General features: G+C 37.7%; 1 protein-coding gene across 2 annotated transcripts in view; it reads right to left on the bottom strand.

Moving 5' to 3' along the window:
• Nucleotides 1-764: 764 nt before the first annotated feature.
• pear1 (platelet endothelial aggregation receptor 1) overlaps nt 765-21,479 on the bottom strand; it is a 50,963-nt gene continuing 30,248 nt past the window's right edge. For both annotated transcript variants that reach the window (XM_077215257.1, XM_077215265.1), the window contains exons 3-24: nt 18,445-18,546; nt 17,819-17,919; nt 17,626-17,718; nt 13,474-13,598; nt 13,196-13,317; nt 11,757-11,865; nt 11,529-11,665; nt 10,118-10,330; nt 9,420-9,594; nt 9,188-9,308; nt 8,371-8,534; nt 7,174-7,276; nt 6,203-6,349; nt 5,986-6,117; nt 5,422-5,550; nt 4,782-4,907; nt 4,474-4,683; nt 3,536-3,645; nt 2,875-3,001; nt 2,702-2,764; nt 2,428-2,628; nt 765-1,620 (exon numbers count right to left, since the gene is read on the bottom strand). In XM_077215257.1, the coding sequence (XP_077071372.1) occupies nt 1,478-1,620; nt 2,428-2,628; nt 2,702-2,764; nt 2,875-3,001; nt 3,536-3,645; nt 4,474-4,683; nt 4,782-4,907; nt 5,422-5,550; nt 5,986-6,117; nt 6,203-6,349; nt 7,174-7,276; nt 8,371-8,534; nt 9,188-9,308; nt 9,420-9,594; nt 10,118-10,330; nt 11,529-11,665; nt 11,757-11,865; nt 13,196-13,317; nt 13,474-13,598; nt 17,626-17,718; nt 17,819-17,919; nt 18,445-18,546 (2,953 nt within the window). In that variant the 3' untranslated portion in view covers nt 765-1,477. The remainder of the gene's footprint in view (nt 1,621-2,427; nt 2,629-2,701; nt 2,765-2,874; nt 3,002-3,535; nt 3,646-4,473; nt 4,684-4,781; nt 4,908-5,421; nt 5,551-5,985; nt 6,118-6,202; nt 6,350-7,173; nt 7,277-8,370; nt 8,535-9,187; nt 9,309-9,419; nt 9,595-10,117; nt 10,331-11,528; nt 11,666-11,756; nt 11,866-13,195; nt 13,318-13,473; nt 13,599-17,625; nt 17,719-17,818; nt 17,920-18,444; nt 18,547-21,479) is intronic.

Raw genomic sequence — 21,479 nt, 5'->3', positions numbered from 1 at the left:
AATATTTTTTTCTTTAATACAAACATAGGCAATGTGTTTATGTGTATATATATATATATATATATATATATATATATGAAGAGTTCAGATGCAAAAGCCTCTAAGTGCCTTCTGAAATTTTCTTCTACAATGATAATTCATTAATTCAGTAATTTCGCTTAAATGACAATTAACAGGTAATTTTCATTGACGTTTAATTGAAATTAAAGAACTAAAATATACGAGCTTGATAAAAATGATCATTCTAGAAGAAATTTTCAGATGGCACTTAGAGGCTTTTGCATCTGAACTCTTCATATATATAATAAAATGACATTGCATATAGATCGCACTGTCCGAGAGTTTGGGAATATTCACACATAACATATATGTATATGTATATACACATACAACATGATATCCGATTTTTAAAATCAAACATTTTAAAAGAGAACAATACATCACGGTTGTTTAAACCAATCAACATTAAGCTGTGTCGTCAGCAAGTCGTTTCCCATCATGCTTTTGATCAGCGCAGTCGGTGGAGAGCAACTGCGCGCGACTGCAGAATCCGACACGTGCGCCTTGCGCTCGCGAGAGCTTTTTGACACACGTCAGCATGAAATCAGAGCAAGGCGGACCGCACTCTGACACATTTCTAACCAGCATGCATTGCGCGCTGATCACCGGTGATCGGTTTTGCCATAGACATCATGAGGGTGAGTAAATGAGAGAATGTGCAGTTTTTGGTGGAGTATCACAGATAGGCCTAATATGACAAGTTGTGCATTGAAACTTTGATTTTATTTACACTATTTACAGTTATTGTGGTTGAATTCAACTGACATTCATAGCAAATGTTCCCAACACTGTATATTACAAACTTATGTAAAGCTTGTTGTGTAGCTGTTCAACATTATATTTTTATTTTACACCCTGATTTCCAGATTAGATAAGAAGCATGACTTATAACATTTAAAACAGAAATTGAGCGTTTTATCCCATTAATGTCTAGATATTTCCTAGAAAGTCTAATGTGCACAATCTGCACATCTTTTTATATTAGCATATGTGTAGTTCTTTTGCAGTTTTTTTCACACAGAACACCGGCACACATCTTTATATAGAAAATTCCATATGGCATCCAGCATGTTGTCAGAATCTCTTTCTAAGGTTGTCTATTTGTATGCCAGTAGTTTAGCCAGTGGAAATATTGTCAGATGGAAAAAGAGTGATACAGTCTTTGGCAACATTGTTTTCTACAGGCTTGAATAGGTTAAGTGCCTTTAAAGAAGATATTTTTCTCCATGAACATTCAGTGGTTGTTAGTGTTGTCCAGTAGATGGCAGTGTTGCACAGTTTTGGTCACATCCATCCATTCATGTCTGGTGGGCAGTTTTTGTATTTTATTATCCAGCTTGTAAAGCAGACATAAAGCTGAATCTGTCTTTGGCAGTGATTTTAGAGGAACAAAGTCTTCAAGTTATTTTCAAGGCGATCAACGGGGCAGTCTCCGTGGCGATGGGGAGGGTGGTCTTCGCACTGGTGGCAGATCATAATGCCCGGGAATGTGGCTGTTGATGGGCAGATCATAATGATTCTGAGGTTCCTGTTCCACAACGTTGCCAAGGGAACAATGTTCTGTAATACAGTGAACAAACACATTTCACACCAGATGTGATACATGACACATCAAGAAAAAAAAGCCAAGTTCTCGTGTACCCATATGGCAAAATATCCAAAAAAATCGAACAATATTGTTAATATATATTTACAAATATATTTGCATATAATTTGAGACATTTTAGTTACATGTATTTCCTCACATATTTTGACCATCTGCTATATTTTCAATTTAGACAGTACAATTTATATTTTAAAGATACATTTTGGATTTAGCCAAAATATATTTTAAGACTGGGAATGTATTTTCTTGCCCATTGAATTACATTTTGGCAAAGTTTAAACAACATATATATCTTCAATTTGAAAAATAAATTTCCCAGCTGTGCTGTCTACAGCATATATTGGAATATCAAATTGGAATATCATAACATCATAATGTATATTATAATGTTACGATGCCTAAATTCACTTGTAGAATGTAAAAATGATTGATGTTATGAGTTTTTTTTTAAATTTTATTTAAACAAAATACTATATGGTTTAAAAATAGTATATAAAATAGTATAAGCCATTTATCGGTTATCAGCCATAACATTAAAATTATTCTTGTCTTGTCATGCGTCCCTAATTCTGACCATATATATATATATATATATATATATGGTGTTGTTATGTATATATATATATATATATATATATATATATATATATATATATATATATATAAAACATATTTTCCCCCCTGTATGGGTACTGTCAACACTCTCAAATCCTTCAGAACAGATAGAGTAATAACCAGTTTCTTTTAATAAAAATAAATACCTCTGCATGACAGAGTGGAGGGAGCCATGACCGGTGGGCTGATTTCAGTGTAGGATCTTTCACGAGACACTGCAGACTTCATCTCCATGTAGCTGCTCTCTGGAGGACATGGTGGCAGGCCGGGCAGATCTTTGATGGTGGCATACGGGTTCTCACTGTTCAGAGAGCTGCTGCTCACCGCCACACAGGAATCTTTCAACTCTGCAACCACAACAGTGTGTTTAGACACAATTAAACAAGATATATAGAAGAAGAATATCTGAGTGACTTTTACCTTTGTTGCAGTGCTTCCCAAGTGTAGCACTATAGCTGTAACTTCGATCGATCCCAAAAGCCCCTGCAAACACAATAAGACCACATCCAATTTACTCAGACAACTCCACAACACAAAACAAACTCAAACTATAGTGCAAGAATACCGGGAAATTGTTTCCCAGTATCCATTACCTGGATCTTTAGGTGGCTCCTGGTGTTTCCAGCCTGGAGGAAGAGTAGCATTAGTCTCAGCCGCAAACAGACCTCTCCTCTCCCTCTCCATGTTCTTCAGACTGCAGAACAGCTGGTTGTTGGTGTTCTGTCAAAGCATGAAACCCAAATGAAGGTCATTCCTGTTATATGTGCAAAATCCAGCATTCATATAGCATACTGTACTTCATGAGAACAGAAATTATTATGCTTTGCTCAAAAAACAGACAATGATTGCTAAAACTTTGTTAAACGTAATCAATATACATACTGCACAACAGCGCACTCCTGCTGACATAATTATGGCTTAATTATTACTTTTAATCTCATTATTTCAATTTAGTATCTCATAATTTTGACATTTTATCTCATAATGATGACTATTTATCCTATCATTATCATTTACCAAAGCATGATTTTTTCTTGAAGAAAATGGGCTGTATACTAGTTCTGGTTCATTCATCACATTGCAAATCAAGTGGAATGCATTCTGGGATACAGTGTTGTATACTGAACATTTTAGTGTTACGCTTATGTTTTACTTTAGAAGACTTCCAAATGAAAAACAGAACAGTCAATTTGTCACAGATCCAGCAATATTCATAGTATAGATATTATATTCAGAACCTAGCCATAGTATTACCTTGATGGCTCTGTCCTGGTTGTTGGGCAGGTGTGGCAGTGGAGGTCTGTTCTGAGACAGTGTGTGGTAACTCGGGTTTGAGTAATAGTGATGGTAGGTGTGCGGAACATCTGCAAGAAGAATGCAAATCTCACATAAAATATCATGTAATATTTGAATATGCTGTTTCTAACCTGTAAACCATATTTAATCTGATGTAAATGAAAACAAGGCTGCGAGGAAGAAAATAGAATAGGAAGAGCTTTACTCTTTTAAAGATTCCATGTCAGTTAGCAAATATTGGCCTATTGCTTAGGCTGACAAACAAATAGCTATTGTTTATTTAGAAAAAGGTGACAAGCACCTCAGCATATGCACTTCCAATATTTTTCTTTGGAAATAAATTAATACTTTTATTCAGCGAGGATGCATTAAATTGATCAAAAGTGACAGTAAGATTTGTATTTCAAATAAATGCTGTTCTTTTTACTAAAAGGTTTAACGGTTGTCACAAAAATACTGATAAGTATAAAATTGACAATAATGTTTCTTGAGGAGCAAATCAGCATAAGAATGATTTCTGAAGAATCATGTGACACTAAAGACTGGAGTATTGGCTTCTGATCAGGGGCCGCTTTGCCATTGAAGGAATGGCAAATATATATATATATATATTTGAACATATTAAATATATATATATTTGAACATATATATTTCAAATATATTTGAACATATTAAAAACATTTGTTTTAAATTGTAATCATTTTTCACTACCATTTTGATTAAATGCAGCCTTCGTGAGCTTAACAGACTTCTTTCAAAAACATTTTAAAAAATCCAAACTTTTCAACGGTAGTGTATAAATATATTAGTTATTCAGTATAACAATTCCTTGTAGCCCTGGTGTCAAATGAAATTTGATGGCACTACTGAAAGTATCAGAAACTCCTGCGGCTCACCTGGCACAGCGTACTCTGAACTGACTGTGCGGGTTGAGGAGAAAGACACAACGGGTGTGTTGCTCTGTTTGTCCTGCTGTCTGCGCCGATATAACAGCAGAACAGCCAACAGGAGAACAACCAGAATCACCAGAACCACAATGCCTGTGATCGCACCCCACGAGTCCCTTTCCACCGGAGAAACAGGCACCATCATACTCAGCTCCTTCTCTGAAAAACACACAACCGTTCCCATTGACTGTCAACATAACCAAAACAAATAAATGTGTGTTACTAAACACAAATGGTTTCTTGGCTGCTTTTAACACCTGGTTTGCAGTCCTCGCCTGGTCCAGGTACACATATACAGTCTCCAGTGTAAGGATCGCAGGAATGGTTTGGGGGACACGAGCAGGTCTGAGCACAGTTAGTGCCGAACTTCCCAGTCTGACACACTACAAAGACAAACATTTGGCAAATGTTTGATGAACTTGTAGAGTGTGAGAGACATAGAGCCTGGTCCAGGAATGAAAATGTATTTTGCGCTGAGAATCACAAAATTAGTTATTTGTTCCGAAAGCACATCCAGGAAATCTGACAAAAAATTGTCGTTTCGAGGAGAATCGCCTCTAATATTCAACTTCAGTGTAATCATTGTAACATGCTGCAGTTTCCAGCAAAAAAGATCTAAACATTATTAAATCAAGATATATCTACTTGAGGTGCAAAAACGTTTTATTTTCTGAGAACAGTTTTAAACATAAGCAAGGTTTATGCTTAAAACAAGAAAAAATACTGTCACTGGGGTAAGAACAATCAACTTAATTCAAAGACAAAACAGAGAAAAAGTTTGATAAACTTTTAGAAAAAAATTTATATCTTATGTTACTTTGCATCAGATCTGGACATCAAAAATCCAGTGAAATTAAATAGTTTATCATAGAGAATGTCTGTAGTCCAGAAACTCACATAAAGAGCAATCCGGTCCGGTCCATCCCATGGGACAGAGGCATAAACCATCCTGGTGGTGACATGTTGCATTGTTGGTGCACCTGCACACATTGCTACAATGGCTTCCATACCGACCAATTGGGCAGGCTAGAAATAAGACAAAAACAGAAATGAAAATGATGTATTCAAGCCTTAAATAAGATGATTGTATTGAAGACAGTCTGCTGCCATGGGAGATATAGCAGGTTTAAAGGGATAGTTCACTCACAAATGAAAATTCTGAAATTATTTACTCACCCTCATGTCATTTCAAACCTTTATACTGTTATTTTATTAATATAATTTTATTTATTTTTGGTGAATAATGACTTACATTGAAAACTTTTTTGGTCATAGTTTTTTGGCCTTTTTGTAGCTTGACATATGGGGTCACTATGAACTGTAATTGTATGAAAAATGACTGCGTTACAATTGAAGTCAATTTTTTTTTTTTTTAGAAATTACATAGGGTTGTTGAGCAAATAAAGACAAAAGTTCGATTTATACATGACATCTCTTTGAGTGTGCATCTGTATATCTAACCTTGATCGCACAGTTGTCCGATATATCCAGGCTGACACAGACAATCGCCTGTAATATGATGGCAGGACAAGGCATGTACACATGTTGGGCATTGACGACTGCACCTCTCTCCGAATAGACCAGCACTACACACTACAGAGAAAAGAAGGGAGCACTCTCTAAACCAGCTCTAATGTGACCTGAGCTCTCAGAGACTCAAGGATGACTGTGTACTTACTGTGTTGACACTGAGCTCCCCAGAATCCGGGTTTGCACAGGCAGATCCCGGTATGTGCCTGACAGGTGGCGCTGTTGAGGCAGGAGCAGGTCAGGTTGCACTGAAGGCCCCACGTTCCCTCTGGACACTGCTGTGTACAGCGCAGGCCTGCAGAAAAAGAACTTGAACTCTTTTGTGCTGTTTAAGGTGTAATGCTCTATTTTAATAGCTTGGAAAAAAGTTTAATCAATTTCACACTTGATCCTAATTTTCTGAGAACTGATTATATACACAAGACTGATAACATACTTCAACCATTTTCTATAAAAAATGGTCACTAATTACTTACGTTTGGGGTCTCAGATATATTTTTATGAATCTCTGACTAGTGTAGAGATTTGTGGAAATTTTATGTGCGCATGCAAACTTGAATGACATATCAGATTTGCTAATAAATACAAAGCCCTGCACGACATGCAGACAAAAATATATACTGTTATTGTGGGCACGAATTAAGTATTCATTCTCTAGTTTTAGTTAAATCGTGGCCAAGAATGAAGAGTTTCTTCACATGACTTAATTTGTTCTCTCGTTTTATTAAATCGTAGCCACACTGAACTCGTCCCTCGTTTTAACTCAATTAAAAAAAGAAAACAAATTATTATACTATGAGCATAATTTACTTAAACAAGGGAATGAATTAAAAAGTGGTGATGTATTAGTAAGTCAAGGAAACAAATTGTTAATTCATTAAATTTTTCCCTGCATGTCATGCGGGGCTCCGTAGATATTGAATAGCACATACTGCACACAGTACTCCATTATGCAATACTCAATAATGCAAAGCGCTTGTCCTTCCATTTCCAGAGTGATGGATTATAAATTGTGATTGTTATTTTCTGCTATTGATTTAAACCTTTATCACTGCTTACTGTATACTGTTATGTGTACTATTTATTAGGCCGTAATTATAAATGTGAATGAAGTCCCACCTGTCCAACCAGGTAAACACAGACACCGGCCAGTAACACTCTCACATCCTTCATCATGCAGACAGTTACATTGGTGAAGACAGCCTGGGCCAAACATCCCGCTCTGTTCAAACCAGAATGGAAACACTGACTCAGAACGATCAAGTAACTCTGACTCTGCCCAGTGAGATTACTTGGCTCTAACAAAATTACTACTTTAATTTAAATGATGGCCATGCAACATATATTAATAAGAGTGTTATGGATTTGCCATCCGGTTAATAACTTGTGCTGATTGTGTAAAAATGACTGCAGCTAATTTAGGAGACAGATATGCTGAACCGACAACAACATAGATGTCAAATTCAGTTAATGGGAGGAAAAAGTGTGACTTAAAGGGATAGTTCACCCAAAAATGAAAATTCTGTCAGTATTTACTCACCCTAATGTTGTTCCAAATCCCTCCTCCATACTAGTCCATAGGCTTCTTGAGGAATTGCAACTTGCCGGCCTCGAAAAGTTATTAAAGACATAGTTAAAATAGTCCAAGTGACTACAGTGGCTCAATCTTAAGTTTATCAAGCGACGAGAATACTTTTTGTGTGCAAAAACAAACATAACGACTTTATTTCAACTATTCATTTCCTTCTCTGTGGGCCTCTAGTCAGTTAAACTAGTGTAATTGCGTAGAGCTACGTCACACGTAGGCTCACTATTGGCCGACGCTGGTCATGTGTGTGTGATGCGTGTGACCTACAACAACAGATCATACGCTGTTAAACTAGTGAACTGACTAGAGGCCCAGAGAGAAGGAAATGAATAGTTGAAATAAAGTCGTTATTTTTGGGGGTTTTTTGCGTACAAAAAGTGTTCTCGTCGTTTGATAAACTTAAGATTGAGCCACTGTAGTCACTTGGACTATTTTAACGATGTCTTTAATAACTTTTCGAGGCCGGCAAGTTCAATCCCTCAAGAAGCCTATGGACTAGTATGGAGGACTGATCCAGCTCTCAGATTTCATCAAAAATATCTTAATTTGTGTTCCGAAGATGAACGAAGGTCTTACGGAGTTGGAACAACATGAGGGTGAGTAAATACTTAAACAATTTTCATTTTTGGGTGAACTATCCCTTTAAGCTGAATTGCCTGCATCTTCTGAACTGGTTATTGTAAATTAAATACATGTGCATTGTGTGCTAAAGCAGATATTTGAGTTACCGGACAGGTCTCGTCACATTTAGCTCCTCTCCAGCCTGCGGTGCACCTGCAGGAACCATCGGCGGGGTGGCAGGATGCTCCATTCGCACACTGGCAGGTGAGGTTGCAGCCGGGACCCCATGTGCCCTCTGAACATGCGATGGAACAGTCACGTCCTCTCCACCCTTAACACACACAGTTAGAGTGACATTGTTCTCACTTCTTCCAACAGACAGTCAATATTACTTAAGAGGAGAGGCTACAGAAGGAAAACAAAATTTTAAATACGTTTTTTTACTGTAATATATTTTAAAATGTAATTGATGGCTAAGCTGAATTTTCATCAGCCATTACTCCAAGCTTCAGTGTCACATGATCCTTCAGAAATCATTCTAATACACTGATTTGGTACTCAAGAAACATTTCTATTACGATCAAAGCTGAATATTTTTGTGGAAACAGAGTTATTTATTTTTTTGATAAAAAAGTAAAAAGTTCAAAAGCATTTAGTTAAAAAAAATGTATTTGAAATAGAAATCTTTTGTGACAATTATAGATGTTTTCCACTTTTGATTAGCTTAATGTTTTTTTGCAGAGTAAAAGTATTAATTTCTGAAGTGCATAAATTATATATATATATATATAACCATAAAAAATATAAAGATCAAGAGGGCATTTGAAAACAGTATTTCACAGCATCGTTCCCTTCATTTTGTCTGTTCATTAATTATCGACTCATTCACTGACTCTCTAATGCTCTAAATTCATTGACCAAGTGTTTTGTTTACAACTGAATTAGTTAATTCTTTCTTTTAATGTGTAGTGTACCAAAACTCACCTTCCTTACAGAAACATGTTCCATCGATGGGAGAGCAGGCTATAGAGTTTACACAGATACAAGGAGACAAGCAGCCCTTCCCATAGAAACCATCCTCGCAGAGCTTCTCGCAGTGCGATCCCTACCGACACACACACACAAATAGGAATATTAAACACCTGAGATGGCATTAGTTACCTGTATTGAGAGTTATTGCAGAAGTTTTGTTTGGGACCGTGTCTGTCCCACTGACCGTATATCCGGGCAAACAGTGGCACTGGCCGGTCACCGTGTCACACACCCCTCCATTCACACAGAGGCAGGGCTCCAGGCAACCGTTACCATAGTAACCATTTGCACAGGTTTCATTACAGTACAGCCCCGCCCACCCAGGCTGACAGGTACACTCCCCCTTCAGAGGGTGACAGCTGTAACATCCATGACACAATCACAACATCATGATATGGGAAAATTGCTGAAGCTAGTCATTTTCTATTATCAAAACTGCATTTTGTTAATAGAATGATCCGTTGATTGATAGAACTGATTGGTCAAATAGTGAGTCTTTGTTCTCAGCCGTTTTGTTATTGTTAACTAAACTACGTATTCAATTTGTTCTATCTGAAATAAAATAAAAATATTAGATTAAAATTTAAAGAAAAAAAGAAGTGTTGCTTTGGTGGCAAGCTGAAATAAGTTTGTTGAAGTACTAAAATTACTAACTGAAATAAAAATAAAACTATTTAAAAATGAATAAAATATAAAAGCAAAATGAAAACTGAAAATATAAAAATAAAAAGCTCATACAACATAATACAATTATCTAATTATTCTAAAATAAACTTGGCTCTGAGAACAAAGATGGATGTAGTATTCTAGTAGTAGTTGTGTTCACACTGGCAAATCAAAGCTAGTGATCGTCAGTAAGAAACATGGAAGCAAAAAGCACACCTGAGAGTGTTTTGTGAGTTGCAGAGGCAGCGGTGTTCGCAGTGCATGCCGTAGGCCCCATCAGGACACATCCTGTGATCACAGCGCGGGCCCTTAAACCCCGGCTCACACAGACACCCACCGTGGATGTTATAGCAGCGGGCTCCATTAGCACAGTCACACACACCCTTACAGTCCTCGCCGTACGTACCCACTGCACACTCCTCGTTGCACCTTCACAGGAGACACTCAGTGAACAAATCATAGAACCATGCTCAAATTACTATATCAGACTTTTAGAGCTTTTCTAGATTACTAAATATTTTGAATGGCCAAATACAATCAATAAGTTTTTACAATCAACTGCATTGTTAAATGTAGATAAAATACAGAGATTTATATTATTTATTTGATAATACAATTTTATTGATGATATTTTTATTTTGTATTATATTAATATTATTTTTGACATTCTTTTTATTCATGTATGATTATCTTGAAAAATTATTTTTTATGTCAAATCTGGGCCCCGAAGAAAAAAAAAATTCTTATTACAGAAACTGTGCTCAAGGACAGACAGTTGATGGACCCCATTGACTTCCATAGTAGGAAAAAAAATACTATGGAAGTCAATGGGGTACATCAACTGTTTTGTTACCAACATTCTTCAAAATATCTTCTATCTTTTGTGTTCAGCAGAAGAAAGAAATTCATATAGGTTTGAAACAACTAGAGGGTGAGTAAATGATGACAGAATTTTCATTTTTAAGTGAACTATTCCTTTAAGACACTTTTCCACCATCGGGCCAAACAGTGTAAAATACGATAAGGAGCGGTTCCGGTTATATTTCCACTTGAGCTCGGCTCGGCACAGCACGATTACAAACCGTTCTCCGCCCAGAATTCTCAGCACAGTTGGCTAAATAAGGTGTGTGGTGTGTAGTGATGTCGCCACTCAGGATTGGTTGCTTGTCTTTTGCCTGGCTAGGAGTTTCTTTGTAGCTGGCCAATCGTGCTATTTGAGTGAAGTCAATGGAAGTTACTAATAAAATTAAAAGAAATATCTGATCATCCTGTATAACGCGGTTTCTATTTACCTCATATCATCTGTAAACTGTTGCCTTACCAAGGCAACAACTGACAGATTTGTATTACATTCCATAGCGCCGTTATCAGCCCCACAGGGGAAAATGAAACAATATCCGTACCGGCTGAGCTGGATCGGCACAGATTGGAATGGTTAAGCAATGAGAACGGTTTGTCCCGACAGTGGAAAAGTGGCTTTACAGTGTGGCTTGATTACTTAAGGGCCTCAAGAGCCTCAAGGGATCTGTAAACTATATATTTTTTAATTTATGTAAGCTATAAAAGCTATCACCTGTGCTGGAATAATCAACTTTCTTAGTATAATCTGAGAGTACATTATACAGACCTTTCTCCAGTATAGCCTGCATCACACTGACATTGGCCTTTTTCTGGATCACAGTGACCTCCATTATGGCACAAACATTCTTTAGCACAGTTTGAACCAAAACGGCCCGGTGGACACCGCTCAGTACACACTGCACCCTGAGAGAGAGAGAGAGATACAGAGGAGAGAGGATGAAAATACATGACCACCAAAGAATAAAAGAAAAAAAAACCAAGACAGATTTCTCACCATCCAGCCGGGTGGACACAAACACACCCCTCTCCCCTGGCAGATGCCTCCATTCTGACATGGGCAGCGTGCAGGACAGCGGGACAGCCTTATACACGGCTCCTCGCACCTGAGAGGCAGAGACACCATTCAAAAATGGTTTTAGGATTGTAAAACAAGAAAGAAAGAATTGAATTGCACACTGTCTTGGCCACTGACCACCAGATAAGTAAATTTGTGACAGATCCGATCACAATGCTTCCATTCAAGGAAATACTAAGAAATAATTACGAAATTCATGATAGTTTTTCAATTCTACTTTTCATTCAAATTGTTATGCTGATCATTCAATTTGTAGAAGTAAATATAATACATAAAATAGCACAGGTATACATGGCATTATATTTTTCACTCAAACACTCAACTGAAATTGCAGTAAAGACCAAGGGCCAGATTTACTAAACAGGGCAAATTAGCGTGAGAGCGCAAATCAAAAAAACCGCAGAGAAGAATGGAAAGTTCTGCTTGTGATTTACTGAAGACATGTAAATTAAAGAAAACTAACGCAACCAGATAATTACCATAATGACCAATGCAATCTACCAAGAGCAGCGCATATTAGCTTCTGGTTTAAGACATTGGCTGCATCCGAAAAAAAACTTCCCTACAATATACTAGGCGAAAAACAGTATACAAAAAAAGAAGTATGTCCGAATTCACAGTACTTTAAAAAGAGTAGGCAAAAAGTATCCGGATGACCTACTTCTTCCGGTGAGATTCTGAAGTGTACATACGATGGACACTTTACTATCCCATGAGCCCCCGGGAGAGGATTTATGAATGGCAGTGAAGCGAGGTAACTGACGCTGGTAGGTCACATGATAATGACAGCATGGCGAATGTAGTATGTCCACCAGATTACATTCATACTACACACACTCATACTATATAGAACATACTTTTTTAATGAAGTAATCATTTATTCAAAATATGTACCTACTCAAGGGAATATGCGATTTCAGACGCATGGGCATGTTTTTTTTCCCAAACCTTAGTAAACCACCTTGCGTGACTCATTTAAATACTCTCCTCCCATAAATTTTGCGTCTGAAAGGTAAACTCCAACAAATGTACATGCAATAAGGTCAGCTGCAAAAATAACCGTGTCCATGCCTTTTCAGTGCAAATCTTTGCACTGGTTTGCGCTGGCGCAAGCTGTTAATAAATCTGGCCCCAGGAATACAAATGTACAGTATATGATACAATGCTCTGACACTGTATGTGCCCACAAACACACATAAAAAGTCTGCAAAATGGTTGGAAAAAAAAAACTATAAAAATAATTTGAATAGAATTATGCATAGACTTATGTGACTAAATTTAGCATTTGAAATCCCTCCATAATATACAGAGAGCAGAAAGAAAGCACATTATTTTTCTAAAGTACGTCCTGTACTTACAGAGTTCCAGTAAATCCATCTTTGCACACACACTCTCCAGTGGTTTTATTGCAGAATCCTCCTGTTCCACACTGGCACTGCTGCAAACAGCCCTGACCAAACGACTTTGCAGGACAGGGGTCCTGACAGGAAGAAAATGTGTTTAATTAAAACGTGCAGTTGTTACTATTTTCATATTAATATGGTATTCAATAATATATTTGACTTGAATAAAACCAGTTTATTATTTACATGTTACCATCTCAAGATCAATAAAGAGGCTGTTTGTGTGGCCATACCTGGCAGTGTTCACCAGTGAATCCGGCTGGGCACTGACAGGTTCCAGTAGGAACGTTACACTCTCCCCCGTTCTGGCACTCACAGAGTCGCCTGCAGCCTGTACCCCAATGCTGGGCATCACATGCTAAATAAAAGCACAAATTCAGCTAAATCTGAGATATATCAGCAAACACATATTATACAGTCCGTTCAAAAGGTTTTCTTGGATTAAGGTGGTTTTCTTGTCGTCTTAAGGTGGTCTGACTGTGTTTGGTCATTTGAGGAAATCAGGCTTCCTAAATACTTTCGAGATTCTCTTGAGCATCCCTGGCATTTAGAGCATAACAAATTGATAGCGTGATTGACCGGAGAATATGTACGGAGCTCAACAAAAGGAATGAGTTTCAAATGGGAGATTTAACAGATGGAGTTTGGCCGGACCTCAGAGAGAGCTCAGGCTAGCGCTCACACAGGGATTGGATTTCGGTCATGACACAACCTAAACTGATGACACGTACCCTTTACGGGTCAAGAAGAGGAATCCATCACAGGCACACACACGCACGCACATGCACACACACACACACACACACACGCACGCACACACAAAGATGAAGAGCTCAGTACCAATAAATCTTCTCTTGAATTTAAAGAGATTATTAATCAGAAAGGATTAGTTCATTTGTCTTCAACAATACTTCTGTATTTCAATGGATTGAAAAGGTTTCTTTCCATTTTGATTTGAATATATACTTTTTTTTTTTTAAACATATACTACCTTTCAAAAGTTGGGGTCTGTAAGATTTTTAAATGTTTCAAAGGCTTTAAACCGAAATTCAGTCAGTGTTATGTGATCCTTCAGAAATCATTCTAAAATCAAGAAATATTTATTATCACGGTCAAGAAACATTTATCACTACAGTTGAAAACAGTTGGGCTGCTTTTTGTGTGAAAACCATGATAAAGTTTTTTCAGGATTCTTTGGTGAATAGAAAGTTCAAGAACATTAATTTGAAATAGAAATCTTGTAGTCTTTAACTTTTGATCGATTTAATGCGTCTTTGCTGAATATATAAACTCTTACTGATCTCAAACTTTATACTTTTTTACTATACTTTTTATATATTCTGCAAGCTGTTTGAGAAAGATTTATTCTGTCTTTCCATCTCAAGGCAGAGATTTAGATTCCTGGGGTCTGACTGACACTCTAACAACAGGGGACGTGAATGATTCCAACACCCCACGTTCACATTTCAGGCTTTAGGAACTGGAGCTCACCAGCTGTCTCAATTCAAACACTGAGCTGACGTCCAACCAGTTCTCAAAGCAAATGCATACCACTTTAAAAAGACAAGAAGAAGCCGCAGAGCTTGATTGATTTTCAGCTTGAAGCAGTTTCCTTGACCATGAAACTTAATTGAGCTACACTACAAGTCCAATTATTTTTTGTTCCCAAGCCCCCGTGCCCTAAAGTCCCTCAGGGTAAATCGGCATCATCTGAAATGACAAACTTGTGACAGAATATTATAAACAATGAATATGAAGCAGATCATTTCCCTCTCTTTGTCCATGTTTAAATTAGCATTTGTTTGTTGATGTTGCTTTTATGACTTGATCTATGTATTGCTTATTTTGTGTACAGCGCTTTGAGAAGCTGCTTTAAAAAGCGCTTTATAAAATAAAGTCACCTGTTTATATTGTGCGAAGATGAAAACTCAAATAAGAATAGTTTTATCAAACAGCACGTTTTCAGTAGATATTAAATGACTTTTTGAGATGTGGGAAAATTCCTCTCTAGTCCACGGGGGAAAAGTCGTTGTTGGGTCAAACGTCTTCTCTTGAAGGGCACTTTCCCAGAAGCCCCTACTTAAATAGTTAGCGTGAATTTCTTTCTAATGCGTAACTGCTGAACATTATTAATATTCCACTCTTGTAGCATGCATTTTGCCTTTTAGTCTATCTACTATAGGCTGTTATGTATATTATTAATTATCTCTTTTGCATAATTTTAAACAGCCATGAAGTCATATAATTTAGTAGTTTCATTTAATTTTTTATTTAACAATATTATTACAACATTATTTTCCTGTTATCTCTGTAAAGCTGCTTTGAAACAATCTGCACTGTAAAAAGCGCAATATAAATAAAGGGGACTTGACTTGTATAGCAGTTTGATAGAGTTTGGACTTTGGTCTCTCATGACAGAGTGAAAGAAATGTGTATTTCAAACCTCAAACCTCTCTAATTTCCCACAAAGCTCCCAACACACAGGCATTCAGGAAGTGTCAAGCCTCCTCTTGCCAATGTGAGCTAATAATGGGGTTTCACAGTCCAACCAAACAAAGAGCAGGACAAAATTAGAGAGAAAGGTCTGCCTAGAACCAGAGTCTTAAGTTTCCATTTCATTTATGTAAACTCTACTCAGGAGCCTACACGGCATTTAACTCCACTGAAACCACAGTTTTTCAAATCAAATCAGTATTACAGAATAAGATACTACAACACCCAATGGCATCACTGACGCATACAAGGATGATCATGTATACAAAATGACTTAAACTAAAATGAAAACATAAAAATAGCTATTTCAAAATAAATAAACGTTATAAATAAAATAACACAGGGTTGCATTCATTGTATTAAGTTGTATTATATTACTTTGGAGAAATGTGCCAAATCAGATGAGAAAAACTGTAGATGCACTACAAAATTTAGCTGTGCAAACTTATTTTATTTTCATTTGATGATGCACGAACATCTTTAAAGAAAATTTAGTAGAGTTCAGGAGAGAACAGATGCAGAGAGAGGAGAGGGGAAAAAAACAAGAGGAAAAAGAAAAAGGAGAAAATGGGGCCCAATAAAAATATGCACAGCAACACTAACAGATGACAACACGTTTAAAAACGAAGCCAGAACACTCACTAGTGAAAAGTCTCCTTATTTAACCCTGTGCATGACCATGTGTGATACAGAAAGAAGGAAAAAGAGTGTCGCTTTGAGTCGGTCTCTTGACATTGCGATCCCTTTCGAGTCGGTCTCTTGAAATTGCGTTATCATGCTATGGGGGGTACCCCCTTCTGAAATAAACCGGCCAATGACGCGCAAGCACACAAGCTAAGAGCAGAGCCTTTCACTATATAGCTCAAAGCTCACAGTCATTAAGTCAGAATCTTCTCCTTCCCCAAGCAAGCATCAAAGCATCGAAGCATCAAACTACTTCTTGCCATTGAGGACGCCTTTAAGAGAACGACACTCTCAACCAGTTCCCTTCTGCAACCGGCAAGAGGATGTCGATTAAGGAGTGTAGCGCTGTCACGTTTGTGTCTGTTTGATCTTCTGTTTGTCTTCAGTATTAGTCACATGTCCTTTGTTTTCCCGCAACGCATCTATCTCCATGCCAACCGTCATTAGTCCATCATCATCACCTGTGTTTTGTTAATCACCTTCATCTGTGTCACCTGGTTTTTGTTCATCAGTGCCTGTATTTAGTTTGCTTCTGTTCAGTCTGTCCTTGTCGGTCCTTGTGAATGTTACGAGTTGTTTTCGCCAGTGTTTATCTTCTGCCTGTTTGTAGCCTGAGTATTATTATTATAAGTAAAAGTTTATTTTGTTCTTGGAAATTCGACTTTTCGTCTTCCTCACACTTCCTCTGCTTACTCACACTTCACTATAATCTGGATGACGCTTATTTGTCTTGATATATTTTCCCCTTGGTGCTCTAGTGGATGTGCATGGTCAACTGGCTCGACTCGTTTGAGTTTGGCTCATATACTTCTTTTGTTATGATTAGTTATAACGCAGAGGGATTGTATGCAATTCCCATAGCGTGGTAACGCAATGTCGAGAGACTGATTCAAAAGAGAACATCGCCGGTTACTCGAGTAACCTTGGTAACCAAGGTTACGTGAGTAACCAGAGAAGTTTTCAGTATTGGATGAATTATAAATGTATTTATAATCCAGATTGCTCTTCCTCTGTTCACCATCTTGGATTAATTTTTTTTTTTAACATAGCTTGTTGCAAAGCATTAAGGGAATGTTGCCTTAGAATTGAGCATGAAAGTTCCCTATTTTTTTAAACCACTTTCACACTGAGAATGCCTTTAAATGCTGCACTTTTTGGTTGTTTTTGTGTGTCAGAAATGAGAAGAGAAAGTGTGACGCATAACTCACAGCTGGAACAGTCTTCTCCACGCCAGCCGCTCTCACACTGGCAACGATCAGGTGCTACACAGCGGCCATGGACACACTCCTTAGTGCAACGTGCTACACACACATAGAGCAGGAAGGGAAAAATAAACACACAGAGAAATGAAAAATACAAAAACAAACCGTTCAAAAGGTAAAACGTCAATTTAATACTCACGGACACATTTATTTCTGCTCTCATAGAAGCCACGACAGCACTGATACCTCCTACGATAGTCCATTTTCACCACCTGCCTATAAAGTGTTTTATAGGTGATCCTGGAGAGTGAATAAGAGAAACAGTTTAATAACCATTGGAAAATGCACAGGCTAAATGGAAGACCACACAATATTCATTATTTCATTATCACAGATCAGCAGTAGTTGGAATATAAAGTAAGACCTCTTATTCAGTAGTTTTCTTGGATAAAATTTTGGCACCTTTTATACATAAACGTACAATATTTAGTAATGTATAAACATTAAGTGCCCTTCCCATTCGCCTTAGTTCTTACTTAAAAAGACCTTTGGGTACCGCCGTAAGACCGGCAGGGAGAGTGAGTTCCATGCCAGCAATATAATAAAGGGAGCATGCGTGCACGCCAGCATCACAATTACTTGGATTCGAAGCAATTTTAAGCCTCCACTGCCAAACCAAACAATCCCTCCAATGACCTAAGCTGAAGACCGAAAACCTCTGCAACTCAGTAGGATGAAAGAATTCATGCTGCGTTTAGTCTAAGTCAGCCCAGTGTAACTGTGAGTAAATGCTTGAGTGCAAATGTGTTTGTCATTGTATGTCACCTGTGCCGGGTGCATTTGTTAGCGGTCCAGGGTTCAGAGCAGGTCTCTTCATTCACTTGGTCGAAAGGCTGAGCATATGATTCCTTCACTGAAGTGGTGAAGCTAAAAAAGGAACAAAGATTTTGTCATGCTCACCAGTCACTTGTAATTTTGCATCATTCAACTCGATGTACAACACAAAAACTGCAGGAACTGTCACTGTAGTAGCGTGTCTTGCTCAAGGGGATTATAGAGCTGTTCAGTTTGTAGGAATAAAACCAAGAATAGAATTAGCTTCTTTTCGAGCCATGGGATCCCCAGGAATTTATAATGCATTTTTAGAATGACAGTTTTGGATTTATGAGTAAAAAAGGTCTCTGGTTAGGATTACTTGAAAAGCTCTCACATTTTGTCCCAACACCATAAATGGATCTTTTGATACGACTTTAGTTTAGGGTGTTCTCACTATTAACAAGTTGCTTACTAGCTTATTATTTCTAGGATATTGGCTGTTTATTAGTACTTATAAAGCACATATTAATGCAATATTAATGCATGACCATATTCACATCCATCAATCCTACTTAATACATAAACTTAACTACCTTACTAACTGTTAATAAGCAGTAATTTGGAATTTATTGAGGCCATGCAGTTAGATAGTCGTAGTTAATAGTAAGTTAACAGTGAGAATTGGACCGTAATCTAAAGTGTGACCGGTCTTTCTTAAAAATGTTGACTTTCTGACATAAATGTTTCATTTTTAAGTTCGGTTCAGTTTTTACCAATTAAAAATTATTTAGAAAATTCCCATTCATCCATTCTCCAAACAGCTTGTCCTACTGTATGTAGGCATTTTAAAATGATTGACATTTTTATTGGATTTTATTTCAAATTTTTTAAAAGTTCCTTAGTCCTTAAAGTCCCTATATTTTGACGGAATAGGAATAAAAAAAATGTTAAAAATAATTCCAAAGTCAGAATTATGAGATGATAAGTCGCAATTAGTTGCAATTTTTTCTTTTTTATTCAGTGTCGGAAACAAGCTTCCAAATGATATACTTAAAGCTCCAGTAGGTAGCTTTTGTAAACAAATATTTGTTAAAACTGTCATTATGTCCTGAAAGTAGAATATGAGACAGATAATCTGTGAAAAAAATCAAGCTCCTCTGGCTCCTCCCTGTGGTCCTATTGCCATTTGCAGAAATACACCGCTCCCGGTCAGAAACAACCAATCAGAGCCAGGAGGAATGTCTTAGCAGTGTCAATCACGCTCGTGTACGCGCTGATCAACCCTCTCTTGCACAGCGCGAGCGCGTACCGTCGTTCGTGACTCTGCTGTTCGAACTCGTTCATCCAAATGAACAAATCTTTTTTCGAGTCATTTCGTTCATTCAACGAACGAAATGACTCGAAATAAGATTCGTTAATTTGGATGAACGAGTTCGAACAGGATAACGAACGTGGATCACAGAACAGAGCAAGGGGAGCATTTGTGCTTATAAAATTTAAAGTTTTTTATTTATTTTTTAAATGACCGATCGTTTCGCTAGATAAGACCCTTATTCATCGTCTGGTATCGTTTAAAGCCCTTTGAAGCTGCACTGAAACTGTTATTTGGTCCTTGAAACGCTTGTGTCCTATTGAAGTCCATTATATGGAGAAAAAGCCTGGAATGTTTTCATCAAAAACCTTAATTTCTTTTCGACTGAAGAAAGAAAGACATGGACATCTTGGATGACACGGGGGTGAGTAAATTATCAGCAAAAGTTTTTTTTAAAAGTGAACAAATCCTTTAACGTTATCTTAGTAGCTATTCATAACTTACAGAAAGAGTGCAACCTTATAAAGTTACATGTATTGCAAAATACATAATGATTTGAGGACCAAGTGTGTAGTCAAAGTATGGGCAGGCCATAGTCAATGTAAAGCATATTGTTGATGTTTCGTCCCTATTATTGAATGTTCCATAACCGTTTATAATCCGCCGTCATCGGTGGTCCTACTTAGTAGCCTGCGCGTTCACGGCAGGCTCCGCTGTGGGGGAGGAGCTGTTGAGGGAGGAGCTGTGGAGGGAGGAGCTGTGGAGGGAGGAGCTGTGGAGGGAGGGCTGTAGTGCAGCAGAGAGCAAGGGGGTTGGACCTGTAAGTTGTGCTTCTTCAAATTTTCAGGCTAAAGCCCAATTTATACTTAAGCGTCGAACTTACGCCGTAGCTACGCCGTAGGCTGTGCGTAGCGCGCGTACCCTTCGGCGTACCCTGACGTGCACCTCTCCAAAAATGTAACAACGCGTCAATTCTACGCGGACGCAAGCGCTGTGATTGGTCTGCTCAAACCGCTCCCTCGGGTTTCACATGCTCCCTCTGCGTGCGTCAACGCGGACAACGACGCAGAAGTATAAATTAAAACCAATGCGTAGTCTACGGCGTAGAGGCTCCGGCGTATGTCCGACGCAGAAGTATAAATCACCCTTTAGTCAACATTTTCTCAAAACTCCCTACTGCAGCCAGTGGCGGTTCTAGACCATTTCAACTGGGGGGGCCAAGCTGGGGCCAGTTGTACTGTTAGAGGGGCCAGTTACATTTAGACCTTATTGTTGTCATATCATTTTCTGCACTGCACTGCAGGCATTAACAGGCAAAATACCATGTTTATAATCATTCAACAATGTATTTGCATTTCCATTATATTTTTACATTTGCCTTACATATTCAGTATTAGTCAGAGTAACTGTAATTGACATGATGTCCTTCTTTCTCTTCATTTTGGTGAGAACTATACAGCAAAAGCAATGGGGACCAAGAAGCGTATTAATTCATTTACTGAAAATAACTGACTTGCTAGGTAACTACGTCTAACCGTTTACAGGGTTCCTGCACACTTTTTAAAGTCAAATTTAAGGCTTTTTAAGACCTGAAGAAATCAAAATTCATACCGTACATTAGGGGTGTGCAATATTGACAAAATATATCACAATATTTTCAATGTTTTGTTGATAATTAGATGATATTTTACTGATTGTGTTTTTGTGCTGGTGACATGGCTGGTTTAGGCCT

Source organism: Siphateles boraxobius, unplaced genomic scaffold, assembly GCF_051911475.1.
Source record: "Siphateles boraxobius isolate OS27281-9 unplaced genomic scaffold, OSU_SipBor_1 12, whole genome shotgun sequence".
Taxonomy (NCBI): Eukaryota; Metazoa; Chordata; class Actinopteri; order Cypriniformes; family Leuciscidae; genus Siphateles; species Siphateles boraxobius.
This window is presented reverse-complemented; position numbering and strand designations above follow the sequence as displayed.